General features: G+C 45.7%; 1 protein-coding gene across 1 annotated transcript; it reads right to left on the bottom strand.

The window, feature by feature from the left end:
- Positions 1-719: 719 nt before the first annotated feature.
- On the bottom strand, positions 720-13602 carry LOC311328912 (SMH class II histocompatibility antigen, beta-1 chain-like; the record flags this gene model as incomplete). The annotated part of the gene is made up of 5 exons (XM_084462810.1): positions 720-1442; positions 1535-1561; positions 1861-1977; positions 2834-3115; positions 13380-13602. 4 exons carry the CDS (start codon positions 13600-13602, stop codon positions 1536-1538), a joined length of 648 nt encoding a protein of 215 aa, XP_084318936.1. The 3' UTR covers positions 720-1442; position 1535.
- Positions 13603-14535: the final 933 nt, after the last annotated feature.

Genomic DNA, 14535 nt, shown 5'->3' with positions numbered 1-14535 from the left:
AGACATATACACAAATATAGTTTTTATTAAATCTGGACTATTGAAATTGAAAGAGCAAATTGAGTTACAGACACTGATAATTGTGCACAAGGCAAAAAGTCAAACATTAACAGTTATAAAAGTTGTTTGTTTTCACTTCAGAGAATGATGATCACAGAAGAAAATATGATTTTAAGCATCAGTATGCACAGACCACATTATGACAGATGTGTACTGCAGTGGTGGGTGTCAAACTATGGAACTCTTTGAATAATGAACTAAAGCACTGTAGCACAATATTTCAATTTAAATGTTGTATAGATATAGAACATTCAGACTATGAAAATGCATAGTTGGGTTTTGACCTTGGATTATTATTCATGTATTATATATCTTATGCGTATATGTTTGGTTTGGTTTATGTTGCATTGCGCTTGTTGGTGGAATGGGCTGACCATTAAGCAATGCTATGCTCATTTGAATAAGGGGGCAGGTAAAAATAAGATTTTATCTTCATCCTGCTCCTTCTCGATCATGGATGATGATGTGGAAATTGAAGCATTATTTGTTTCTTTAGTTGATACAATATACTCATCCATGTGAGAAATAAAAAGACATTCATTCATTCATTCATTCATTCATTCATTCATTCATATCAGACCTGTTTTGGTCCAGATGGGCAAAAGAGTCCCTTCCACTCATGCAAGAACGCCATATATATTCTATTGGTGGGATATTCTGAAATAATGATTATGCTATAATTTCATTTGGTAATGGCTTGTGTGGACATGTGGTAAATATTCCACAAGGTGGCGCCACATGCCTCTGCTTTGACAGCAAGATCATTTTTTGGGATTTACCCTTTGTATAAAATGTGTTTGTGTGTAAATAAACCTGACTTATGTTATTCACGCAACACCTAAAAAAACTAAGCAGGCTACAATGAATGACTGTGCTCTCCTCCTGCCTGTTCGCCAGTGAAGTAGTAGGGAGGAGCTTGAGTGAAAAAAGAACGGCTCCCACAACTGCGAATCGGTTCCCATCGTTCGTTTTAAAGAGCCGTTCAAAAGAATCGGATCGTTCTTGAACGTCACATCACTACTGTGCAGAGAGGAGCGCTGAGCTGATATAGGTTTCAACCGCAAGCAACGTAGGATATACCGCTATAATGCGAAAACATTTTCTTTTATTTCTGAGAGACCTAATTATGCTTTTTGACCTCAGTTATGACTGACCTTTTTTGGACTATTGACTATGATTAAGCCCGACACATTCATTCACAAATCCAGATCTTCAAACAAGCAACAAGCAATCAAATAAGTGGCAGCGCGTCAACCTTCTTTAAGCGTCCATTGAATTAGGCTTATTTGTTGTTGAAAGCTGTGACACTGAGATTTCTGGTTAGAAGGAAGCTCTAATATCAGGTCTAGTTCAGCAGTGGATTCAGAAACAGACCTGCAAACCTGAGAAGATAAAAGAAAACCGTTACAATGACCATCAGGCACAGTCAGTTGTAGTAGTTGGTGAAACTTTTCTGTGACAAGAGGAGTCTCACCTTAGCTAGCAGGCACCAGCATCCGCCCTGTGAAATAAACACAGAGAGGGTGAAGAGACAGAGGTGACACAATCACTATGTGATATTTCAACAAATAAATCAACATTGCTGCCACCATCCACTGAACACAGGAGCAGTATTCTTGAAAAATACATCTCTCAATGTATAAGTGAATCTTTCTTACATCATGATTATTTTACAGTGTGCTGCGTACATAACACACAGATGACTGTGAAGACTGGATGACTATGAAGACTGTACATGTTCTCTACACACAGATGACTATGAAGACTGTACATGTTCTCTACACACAGCTGATGACTCACCATTGGATTTCTTCTTCTGGTAGTAGATGAGTCCAGCCAGTGCAAAGACCAGTCCCAGCACCAGCCCAGACGCCCCGATGGCGATCTTATTCCTCTCAGACTCAGGCAGGGACGGGTCTGTCAAGGAGAAATGACCCTTCTGTTAGCATGTGATGACACTGTAGCTGTCCTGTATGTAGCTTCTGACAGACCAACATCTATCATACGCTAGCACACACAGTCACAGTCAGGGTCATTCAGGTACCCAGCCACAACACAGCACTCGTACCCTGCTCACCTGAACTCACCCCAGTACACCATGACAACACCCTAACAACAGCTGAGCAGTGAACTCACCCTAGTACACCATGACAACACCCTAACAACAGCTGAGCAGTGAACTCACCCTAGTACACCATGACAACACCCTAACAACAGCTGAGCAGTGAACTCACCCTAGTACACCATGACAACACCCTAACAACAGCTGAACAGTGAACTCACCCTAGTACACCATGACAACACCCTAACAACAGCTGGACAGTGAACTCACCCTAGTACACCATGACAACACCCTAACAACAGCTGAACAGTGAACTCACCCTAGTACACCATGACAACACCCTAACAACAGCTGAGCAGTGAACTCATCCTAGTACACCATGACAACACCCTAACAACAGCTGGACAGTGAACTCACCCTAGTACACCATGACAACACCCTAACAACAGCTGAACAGTGAACTCACCCTAGTACACCATGACAACACCCTAACAACAGCTGGACAGTGAACTCACCCTAGTACACCATGACAACACCCTAACAACAGCTGGACAGTGAACTCACCCTAGTACACCATGACAACACCCTAACAACAGCTGGACAGTGAACTCACCCTAGTACACCATGACAACACCCTAACAACAGCTGGACCGAAAACTCACCCTAGTACACCATGACAACACCCTAACAAGAGCTGGACAGTGAACTCACCCCAGTGCTTCACGAGGGGTCTGTCCAGGCTGGCGTGCTCCACCATGCAGGAGATCTTCTCCCCGGATCTGGGCGTGTACTCCAGTTGGGAGTGGAACTGGTAGTACCAGTCACCGTTGACCGACTCCTCAGTGGAGATCACGTCTGAGGTCACTTCCTGTCCATCCCTCTTCCAGGTCACTCTGATCTTTTTGGGGTAGAAGTCATAGGCGCTGCACACCAGCATGGCAGGGTGTCTGCCACTAGAGGGGGTCACTGAGAGAAGTTTGACAGAGGGCTCCACTGATAGTGGAGGAAAAAAAGCAACACATTAGTTCATATAACACTATCATTCATATCATATTGATCAGGGTTCTGTTCTCTATTAATTAACTCTATTATTGGTCTTTATTATATATACTGTATTATTGGTCTTTATTATATATACTGTATTATGGGTCTTTATTATATATACTGTATTATTGGTCTTTATTATATATACTGTACTGTATTATTGGTCTTTAATATGTCTACTCTATTATTGGTCTTTAATATGTCTACTCTATTATTGGTCTTTAATATTTCTACTCTATTATTGGTCTTTAATATGTCTACTCTATTATTGATCTTTAATATTTCTACTCTATTATTGGTCTTTAATATGTCTACTCTATTATTGGTCTTTAATATGTCTACTCTATTATTGGTCTTTAATATGTCTACTCTATTATTGATCTTTAATATAACTGTGTAGATTCATCATGTTTGTTTCTAGATCTCTCTCAGTCCCAGAGGTGACCAGTAATGCAGTCCACCAGTTCTGAATGGTGAAAAACAATATCATCCTCCCATCCCACAAGATGAAAACATCATCATTTAATCATCATCAGGTCTATGTTGCTTTATATCTGTTACGGTCAATGTGAGAAAACGGGGAATGTGAGCTTTTCCCGGTTATTGCGCACATCCCCGACCTCGCGGGGAATGTACAGATGTGGGAACATAAGAATGTAACTTGACCCGCGGTATTCTAACAGGCGCTTTACGTCATTCCGCACCACCGCTCGCCTGCCCATAGGGGCGCAGTAATACCACTCATTGACCCATTGCTGGCTCGCACATTAGATGAGCCTACCGTTCTCAAACTCCTTGTTGTCTGTCTGGTTGTAATTTAATTATTACGAACAAAGCCTATCTATTTATAGTTTCTATCTCTGTAACTGTCGCCGGGTCTATATCTGTTAACTGTCGGGACAAGTAGAAGTTTAATACATTAGGCTGAGTGTTCTCATATGGAACATGGCATCAGGACGAGGAAGATGGCTAACGGAGATGACCAGAGATGTGTTTGAAATGGTTCACTCACTCCCTCCCTATTACCATGGATGTATTGAGTGCGACTCATAGTGAACTACATGGGGAATGATTTAACAGTTTTGGGACACATGGAATGTAACTGCGTAAGATATTCATGACTCAAACAAGCAGACGCGCCGATCACTGATGGCAGCAGGTTGAAATATCAGGTAGTATTCAGGTTCCATGTTTAGTTGAATGATAAATCCCATATAAATGGTTGGAATTCTAATGATGTGCAAGTGTGATTTTGTCAACTTAATGCTGTCTGCTAATAGCAGGCTGTGAAGCTGCACGATGAGACCGTGATAGCAAGTTAGCTCACGACAGCAGCTTCCATAATATTAACGGTAGCTGTCGGTGGCTAAAAAGCAGATAGATAACTTTACAACGTTGATTCCTGTAGCTATTTTGATGCTATAAGTTCAACTTCTGTTTCTCGGGCAGGAACGGAGACGAACTCGCATTAGCAGCAAAGCAGCTAGAGGAATGATCGCGCGGTCTCTTTAGCCCTGAGACCATCAGGCAGGCAGCAGGAGGTCGTTGAAGGCTTTATATATTATTATGATATTATGTCTAATAATACATTCGTTGAAAGTAGGCTACACAGGCTGATCTACTATACGGAATTGGACCGAGGAGTGTTCTCATATGGAACTATGCTGCACACGCCCGCCCGCGACAAGAGCTGAATTGTAGTCAGCTTGCCCCGCTGCGCGCAGGACGCGTGCCTCCCCCGCTCCGAGCGAGAACGCAGGCGGAATGTCGCTCCCCGTCTGAAACGGCCTCGACTCCTGGAATCCCAAGGTCTTTCATATTGAAATTATCTTGATGGCCTGGGAAGAGACGTGTTAAGGGAGTGCATCAGTCGTGAGCCTTGACAGTAGGCTACCAGCCTGCGCTGCGCTCAGAACAAAGTTGGATGAATGGATGGACTTTTTGGAATCCTGCAAAAATGTTTATTGCGCTCTAAAATCATGAAAGCATAAATGTAAAAATGCAGCAACAGAAGTAGGCCTAGTCTAGATGAGATGGTGGTTTAAATGAATGGCAACACATAAATTCAATGGCCGGTCATGGCAAAGCACCCGCTAACGCAGGCTACCCCCCTCCCACGATCCAGGGAAACCGGTTCCTCCAGTTTATTTGAATATAAAAGAATTTTTGGGGGGGGGGGGGTTACAATAGTCTAGTCCAGGTTCGCTGGAGGACCTGTATTTTCAGTGTTTGCTGGTAGCGGACTGCATCGATCAATGCAATGACTCTTCAGTTTTACCCTTTTCATCAATAAAACATCATTTTTACAACCATGTCTCATTGATTGGGAAGGCATTTAGAGCTGCCGGTCTATTAGCCTACATTCGGACTCAGAGGATGACATAACTGTTTATTGAGAAACAATTGGCTATATAAAGAAATACCACAATGCATGTAGTCTAGATATATTAGGCTACATTATGGTTATACACTTTATGGTAGACTGCCCTCTCGCTCGCTAAGCAGGCTACATTGTGGCTGTTTTGTTCATCGCCTATAGGCTACACATTAGAAAAATGTTTTTTTTTATATAGACCTAGAAGGAATCATTTCCTATTTTAATACAATTCAAATTCTGCTTAGAGGGAATTATTTTCAACGGACATTATGACCTGAGCATAATTAATAATTATCTAAGTTAATATAGGCCTATGAGAACGCAACGCTTTTTACGATAGGCTAGGCCTATGCGTCTTGTGATTGTAGGCTACTGTAGCCTAGGCTACAACTTAAGGCTTGCCCTATTGAATTCATTTTATAGCCTACTAGGCTACTCATTATTATCGAATTATCTAGTTGATATATGAATAAAACAATAAGCCGTTTTAATGGCTATGGGCTACTAGTTGTAGCGATGCGCTCTGCTCTTACGCACGGTTGAGGCGGCAGCTCAAATACACAGCCAACTGGAGATGTCGCGTCTGGGGAGGCTCTGTGTCTCTCCACCAGTCCCCAGCGAGTCCAAGCTATTCCCAATGAATAATACTTAGGCCTATTTATAATAGCCTACATAGCGCGAAACTGTGCATATAATAGGCTGTAGCCAGCGCGAAACTGCGCATTCCCTATAGCCGTTCATTGAACAGCTGGCGGCCGGTATAAATAAATTAAAACATACACGATATTTTGTTATTTGAATGATCTTGAATATATATATTCAAGATCATTCAAATAACAACATATTGTGTAGCCTATGTTTTTTTCATTTATAATTTAACAATAGGGGGTGCAACAGAACACAATTTTAGGGAAAGTCATTGACAGGCGGACTTCAATGTTTTATTAAAATATAGTTATGTGCAAATGAAAACCCACAATCGTCCTATGGACCTTACCCCGATTTTGGAAATCAGATAAAGGCGTTCACAAGACCATTTCAATAATCGCATTATTACAATTATCGGTTGATGTCTCACTGTCAAACCTGCCGCTATGCACAAGATAGTTAATGTCCGGATATGATTGGCAATGAGTGATCTTTACTCATGGCGACTATTTCAATTTTGTATGGATCCACAAGTCGATCAAGCTTATTTTTTCTTTGTATCGTGCTGAAGCCATATAGCCTACTGCGCTCAGACTTGGCTACATTATGCCCTGTCTTCAAATTTACTTCCGGGGTTTACGAGTAGCCTAACAGTTGAATGCGTTCCAGAAACAAAACGCAAAACCCTCACGTTCACCATATCTTTACTAACAAATATATTTACAATACTGTTATTTTGCGCATTTGACCAAACAGCCTCCACGTCTTGACCCGACGTCAGTTGCCGAGATAGATAGGCTACTGTAGGCCTAGATATATTATAGGTGTTCGTAATAATTAAATTACATCGAGGTGGATAAAACATGTGTTTGAGAACAAGGTAATAATAACAATTAAATGTTATTTGTATAGCCCCTTTCATACAGATACCTTCAGCTCAAAGTGCTTTACAACAGAGCATTTAAATTAAAGAATGTGAAATTTAATGATGCTTCATTCGTAGACTATAGGAGAAAAACAGAGCCCAGCCTGCTAAATCTACTCAAAGACGCCACCTGGCGGTAGTGCATCACTAAAACGAAATAACACCCGTCTGAAATCCCACGAGATTTCCAACGGGATTTCCCTGCCAAATACCGCGACGTGAAATGCTGCAGCAAGTTACATTCTTATGTTCCCACATCTGTAGGAGGAACATGTGCGTTTCTCACATCTCCCGGGTAATGTGCACATTCCCCGACCTTGCGGGAGATGTGAGAAATTGGTTAGTATTTCTCACATCTCCCGTACGGTCCGAGATTGTGCACCCCTACTAACACACGCAGGTTGCGCAAACGTTCGACATACGGCCGCTATAGGTGACGATTCGTCTGCGCCGCGTGCGGAAATTACGCGGCCATTTACGGAAACGCGAGATCTGCCGTTTAGTAGACGCTACGTAAGAACGACACGTCATTCCGAAGTTGCGGCCGCGTGCAAAGAACGCACGTGATCACGTGGGCAGGAACCTCCGTTATAAACTCACTTGGCTGACACTAGATTTACAGGTATTTATATGACTTGGTCTGCACGTCTTTTTCGCACGGTGCAAATATGGTCACTTACTGACCACTGGCTATATTTAGCATTTGCAGTACCACTGGCTATATTTAGCATTTACCAGTACAAAAACGAATTAATGCTATATGGGGATATAGCAGCAAGCATTATGATACAAACCAATATAAGACTGAACACCATTAACAGTTTAGAACATTTTATTACACAAAGTACATTACAAATTAAAAGTATACATATTTACAAGGATGAGGTTTACGGTCTGTCACATTACGCATAGCCAGAAAAGCAAAAAAAAGCATGTACAAGCTCTGGCTAGCAACCCATTATCTGACAATTGCAAAAGTTCTAAAAACAAAAATGAAACAGTGCGCATTCTGTGGCAGGCAGACCGGGAACAGACCGTTGTATCCCACAAAAAAAAGGTTAAAATTTACAAAAACTATTTACAAAAAAGGCATCCATCCTGGCAGGCTGGAAAGGCAGGTTTAGGGAGACGGGCTGGGGGTCCCACATCTGAATCGAGGGTCTGGGCAGAAGAGGTCATCCTCATCTGAATACTCCACTGTGGTCAGGGCTGGAGCTGCGGTCAGGGGCTGGGCTGGGGAGGTCAGCTGGGCTGGAGCAGATGCCTAAGGACATAATGAAATGGCTGTAAAAGCAAGTCGCATACGTTCATTGGAAGCGTGCCATGTCACTGGATACGAGAAAATTAACTGCCTGACATCACATACCTTTTTGAATCGAGCAGGGGCATGTTTCAGCGTCTCCTGCAGCTGGGCAGACACCTCCGTCACAGTGGTGCTTGGCTTACAGGCCATAACCCTCCCTCAGACTCTGCATGACGCTGGAGAACTGCTGACACATCATCTTCTGGAAGTCTGGATATTAAACACAGATGTGGCTATAAGTAATTGTACGGTCCCATAATGGATATTCAGCTCAAAGTATATCCCTACATGCAGCATGAAGTAGTTCACAAAATTCAGCATACCAGCATCTGCAGAGCTTGATGGCAACACTGCTGGAGCTGTTGGTCTCACAGGCAATGGCATCAGAGAACTACCTGAAAACCAGAGGATAAAGGGATGAGCAGGAAACTATGGTGCTGGCGGCGTAGTGATTCTGGCATAAGGGGAAGAATCAACTCGACATGAGACATGTCAGACCCTGACCTGGTCTAGCCGGGGTGCTAATCGCTGATGCATGCTGCTCGTGCCTGGACGTCTGAAGGGCCTGGGCTCACAGCGCCTTGGCTCAAAGGACCCGGGCGATGAACATCTACTGCCGAGTAGTGAGATGTGAGATGAGCGAATTAGTGAACTGAGTACATGAGTCTTCAGACAGTCCTGAGTTAACTGTAAGTGTGCAAATATGCATAGACATTTCACCAACACAAACATGCATGGATACCTGCATTGATAACTGGCAGAGCAGGCCTTCCGGCTCTGGCACCTGGCATAGCTGGTCTGGTCTGAGTTCTGCCGACCGGCTGCCTGGGCACTGGAACATATAGTAGAGGTAAATTAGCTCAGATTAGTCAACTCAAGTAGTACTCTTTTGGGACTGTTGAATGCACTTTATTATATTACCTTCGTCACTGGAGTCATAGCGTGTGTTGCGCTGTCTCTTCCTTGTGTCTTGGGAGTTAATCCATTGATGACTGCTGCTCAAACACCTTCGCCAAGGCACTGGCTACTTCATAATGCTCTGTGTGTTCCTCAGCAGACAGAGGTTGTCATGGCTCCTCTTGATGTGCTTGTGGAGGTAGATCTGGGAGGTATAGGAGAATGGGCACTCAGAGCAGGAGAACACCCAAGTCTTGCACAGCAATGAGAGAGACCATTAAAAAGGATTATCTCACCTGTAGTACAAGTTCAAATATAGAGTGATTATACGTCATTGTAAATGAGAGCTTACTCTCAATTGATTCACGAGGTTAAATAAAGATTGAATGAATATGTAGCTAGTGGGGGGTTACAACCACACAACTGTGGAGAGAGAATGAGACACTTGGTTCCCTCCTCTACTGGTGTTCATGGCCATGGCCACACACCTGGAATACTCCAACCCTGATTTAAAGGCATAAAAGTGGGGAACACATTCTTGAGACGGTTCCTAAAACTGGAGGGAAAAAAAACGGGAAAATGATCTTACCTCTCCTCATCACTCACTTCTGCATGGGGCTGAGCTCTACCCTGTCAGCAGTGGCAATACATGGGATAGCGGCTCAGCACACAGGAGAACTGCACAGAGAGGAAGGAGGAGAGAGACAACCAACAACAAAAAAGGCAAGAAGGGTTAATAACTGAGCGAATCTTGCAAGTTTGCACTACAGGGAAGCAATTGCTCAATTTCCCTGATATTGTGGCGTCACTGGCGTCAGTGATGCGTCTTATGAATCTCACATGTCTACCGCTAACTCAATATCAATATTCCCATTTGTTTATCCCGTCTATGGAAACGTATGTGCATTTGTACTTACGTGTGCCTGCCTATATTGATGATCAGGTGTTTCTCCACCTAAGGGCTGGCCAGACAGAACCATCAGAGACCATTGGGCTGAGCTGAGGAGAGAGCGACATGTTAGAGTGTATGTGTGCATATGTATATGGTGCTCTTCTGTTAATACTCATGAGGGCATTCAACTGAACAAGACTCACAGAGCCTGTGGTGCTGTCCCAGGACTGCCCCTGGCCACGCCTGTCCCCGTCTTAGCGCCTCTTCCTGCCCCGCTCACCTGCTTCTTGCTCAGTTCAAACAAGAACTGGGAGGTTGGCAACTGAGAGCATGGGAGGGGAGAGAGGGAGAGAGAGAGAGAAAGTGGGTGGGTGACCCTCTCGTTGGCTGACATGCACACTCCACAGGACCACGTGCCAAAAGCCAAGATGGCTGCTATAACAAATCCTGCTAGCTAGCCTAGCTCCGTTGTTGGGGCTTCTAGTATTCTGTTAACGTTAAAATCGGAAAAATGAATGCCTAAAAACAAACACATACTAACGGTGTCGTGGGTTAATGCGAAATCAATGAGTAAGCTAATTATCGCATTTTATTCCAAGCGATGAAACAGTACGAACGTGCAGGAGCTCGCGCGAGCCTGCTAGACTCGAGAAGACTCCACCATTGCCCGTAATTAGGAAACAATGGCCCACGACAACACTTCATAAAAGTTATAGTGTACACAACTGAAATATTCTCACGTTGCCAAGCCAACATTATAATTTAAGCTACAATTACACAAAAGCGAACGTTTTAACAATAATTGCGAGAGTAATTTTACGTAGGCTACTTAGCTAGCCATGTACAGAAAAAGGCTAATCACGTTAGCTGGCTAGCTAGTTAGCTAACATTGGAAAGAGAGCATCTGCATATAGATAATCATTACAAAAGGGTAGCTTGCACATAACGTTGGTGTTTTATCTGGGACGATACCAAAATACATAGTATGTATGTATACATTGAAATTGAGATACTTACATGATCTGTGTTGTCGACACAAAGACAGCATGTTGGTCTTTCTCAATAATTTCTGTTTCAAACGGAGCGGAAGTTTCCAAGTGTGTCTTCTTCGCTGGGTTTAGTGGCGGATCGCAAACAAGTTTAATGTGCATACCGCCACCTACTGGCACAGAGTGTGTAACTTGTTTGTCTAGTTCTTCAATTGTGTCACCTAAGAAAGTAGCCCAATGCCTTGCATTCTACGTTCACTGCTCAGCGTTCATTGCTCACATTTAGGTTGCAAAATTAGGAGTTTATTCATAGGCATATTTTTTATCATTATTTTTATTAGGCCTAGACTGCAAATCTTTAGTGTTAATATTTACTGTAAATGAGAAATTACACACAAAACAGACATGCAGGATTTCTCCTCATTATTACAATTCTGTAACTGTATGACTTCAAAATTTATTTTAAAACCTAAGTAATTTACAAATGTTCTGACCCACTGTGACACATTTCCAATAAAGTCAGATTGGGACTGCGATGTAACCACATTGTCACGTTATTTAATTACATCGTAGTTACGGATTTAAGCAGCAGTGGCGGCTACGTTCCCTTACAGTGTACTTGAGGACGGCTATTTTGGTTATTTTGCGACTGAAAAGGCAAGTGTCAGCTCGGTGTCAGCTAGGTCCGCTGCTGGTGACGTCGCAAAGTTACCACAATTACACCAATGTGTCCCGTCAGTTTTACGTACTGTGTTAGTAGGGCCACCCAGTACAGAGCCCTACCCTACCCCCCACCCTCTCCACCCAGTACAGAGCCCTACCCTACCCCCCACCCTCTCCACCCAGTACAGAGCCCCACCCTACCCCCCACCCTCTCCACCCAGTACAGAGCCCCACCCTACCCCCCACCCTCTCCACCCAGTACAGAGCCCTACCCCCACCCTCTACACCCAGTACAGAGCCCTACCCTACCCCCCACCCTCTCCACCCAGTACAGAGCCCTACCCTACCCCCCACCCTCTCCACCCAGTACAGAGCCCTACCCTACCCCCCACCCTCTCCACCCAGTACAGAGCCCTACCCTACCCCCCACCCTCTCCACCCAGTACAGAGCCCTACCCTACCCCCCACCCTCTCCACCCAGTACAGAGCCCCACCCTACCCCCCACCCTCTCCACCCAGTACAGAGCCCTACCCCCCACCCTCTCCACCCAGTACAGAGCCCTACCCCCCACCCTCTCCACCCAGTACAGAGCCCTACCCCCCACCCTCTCCACCCAGTACAGAGCCCTACCCTACCCCCACCCTCTCCACCCAGTACAGAGCCCTACCCTACCCCCCACCCTCTCCACCCAGTACAGAGCCCCACCCTACCCCCACCCTCTCCACCCAGTACAGAGCCCTACCCTACCCCCCACCCTCTCCACCCAGTACAGAGCCCTACCCTACCCCCCACCCTCTTCACCCAGTACAGAGCCCTACCCTACCCCCCACCCTCTCCACCCAGTACAGAGCCCTACCCTACCCCCCACCCTCTCCACCCAGTACAGAGCCCTACCCCCCACCCTCTCCACCCAGTACAGAGCCCTACCCTACCCCCCACCCTCTCCACCCAGTACAGAGCCCTACCCTACCCCCCACCCTCTCCACCCAGTACAGAGCCCTACCCTACCCCCCACCCTCTCCACCCAGTACAGAGCCCTACCCTACCCCCCACCCTCTCCACCCAGTACAGAGCCCTACCCTACCCCCCACCCTCTCCACCCAGTACAGAGCCCTACCCCCCACCCTCTCCACCCAGTACAGAGCCCTACCCTACCCCCCACCCTTTCCACCCAGTACAGAGCCCTACCCTACCCCCCACCCTCTCCACCCAGTACAGAGCCCTACCCTACCCCCCACCCTCTCCACCCAGTACAGAGCCCCACCCTACCCCCCACCCTCTCCACCCAGTACAGAGCCCTACCCTACCCCCCACCCTCTCCACCCAGTACAGAGCCCTACCCTACCCCCCACCCTCTCCACCCAGTACAGAGCCCTACCCTACCCCCCACCCTCTCCACCCAGTACAGAGCCATCACCAGTTCCAGGATGAGATCGGTCCTAACCCGTGAACCCCCGCTCAGGCCCCCCAGGGCAGCCGCTGAGTCGGAACACACAACCCCCCGCTGCGGGCGCGCACGCTCAACCCAGTCCAGCGCCCACACCAGCGCCATCACCTCAGCAGTGAACACCGACAGCCCATCAGGGAGCCGCCTGCCCTCGGTAAAACGCAACTGGGGGGTATGGACGGCAAAACCAGCCTTCCCACTCCGGGGGTCCACCGAACCATCTGTGAAGATCTGATACGCGAGGCCACCATAGTCCAGGACAGACCGGATCAAAGCCTGATACACCATAAGCATCGTCCCCCTGACAGCCCCCCAATCACTCCCCGCAAGGCACCTCAACACATTCACCACCTTCTCACACCTCTCCACCGTTCTATCAACACATTCACCACCTTCTCACACCTCTCCACCGTTCTATCAACACATTCACCACCTTCTCACACCTCTCCACCGTTCTATCAACACATTCACCACCTTCTCACACCTCTCCACCGTTCTATCAACACATTCACCACCTTCTCACACCTCTCCACCGTTCTATCAACACATTCACCACCTTCTCACACCTCTCCGCCGTTCTATCAACACATTCACCACCTTCTCACACCTCTCCACCGTTCTATCAACACATTCACCACCTTCTCACACCTCTCCACCGTTCTATCAACACATTCACCACCTTCTCACACCTCTCCGCCGTTCTATCAACACATTCACCACCTTCTCACACCTCTCCACCGTTCTATCAACACATTCACCACCAGGGTTGGGGAGTAACGGATTACATGTAACGCCGTTACGTAATCAGATTACAAAAAAACAGTAACTGTAATCCGTTACAGTACAATTTAAAATATGTAATCTAGATTACAGTTACATTTGCATAGTAATGGGGATTACAGGCGTGATTACAATCACCCCTCGCCTCCTCATCAGTTTTACAAAATAGCTTATAAAAAAAAAAAAGAAGTAGGCTAGTAATACCAATTGCGCGCAGCGCGCCAACAAGATTCCCACTGATGTGCTCGTTGGACCACAGCTGCCAGACAGACAGCGAGCAGCACGGGCATCATGGCAGAAATACCAAAATGTGCAATAAATCCTGGAAATACCAGCATTTTTTATTTATTTACCTGTCACAGAACCACAACAATATTACAGCACAGTGTAAACTATGCCTCCCAGCCACCTGCCTCGACGGCCAAGGACTCAATGTCCAACCTGAAA

Source organism: Borostomias antarcticus, assembly GCF_949987555.1.
Source record: "Borostomias antarcticus genome assembly, contig: scaffold_143, whole genome shotgun sequence".
Taxonomy (NCBI): Eukaryota; Metazoa; Chordata; class Actinopteri; order Stomiiformes; family Stomiidae; genus Borostomias; species Borostomias antarcticus.
This window is presented reverse-complemented; position numbering and strand designations above follow the sequence as displayed.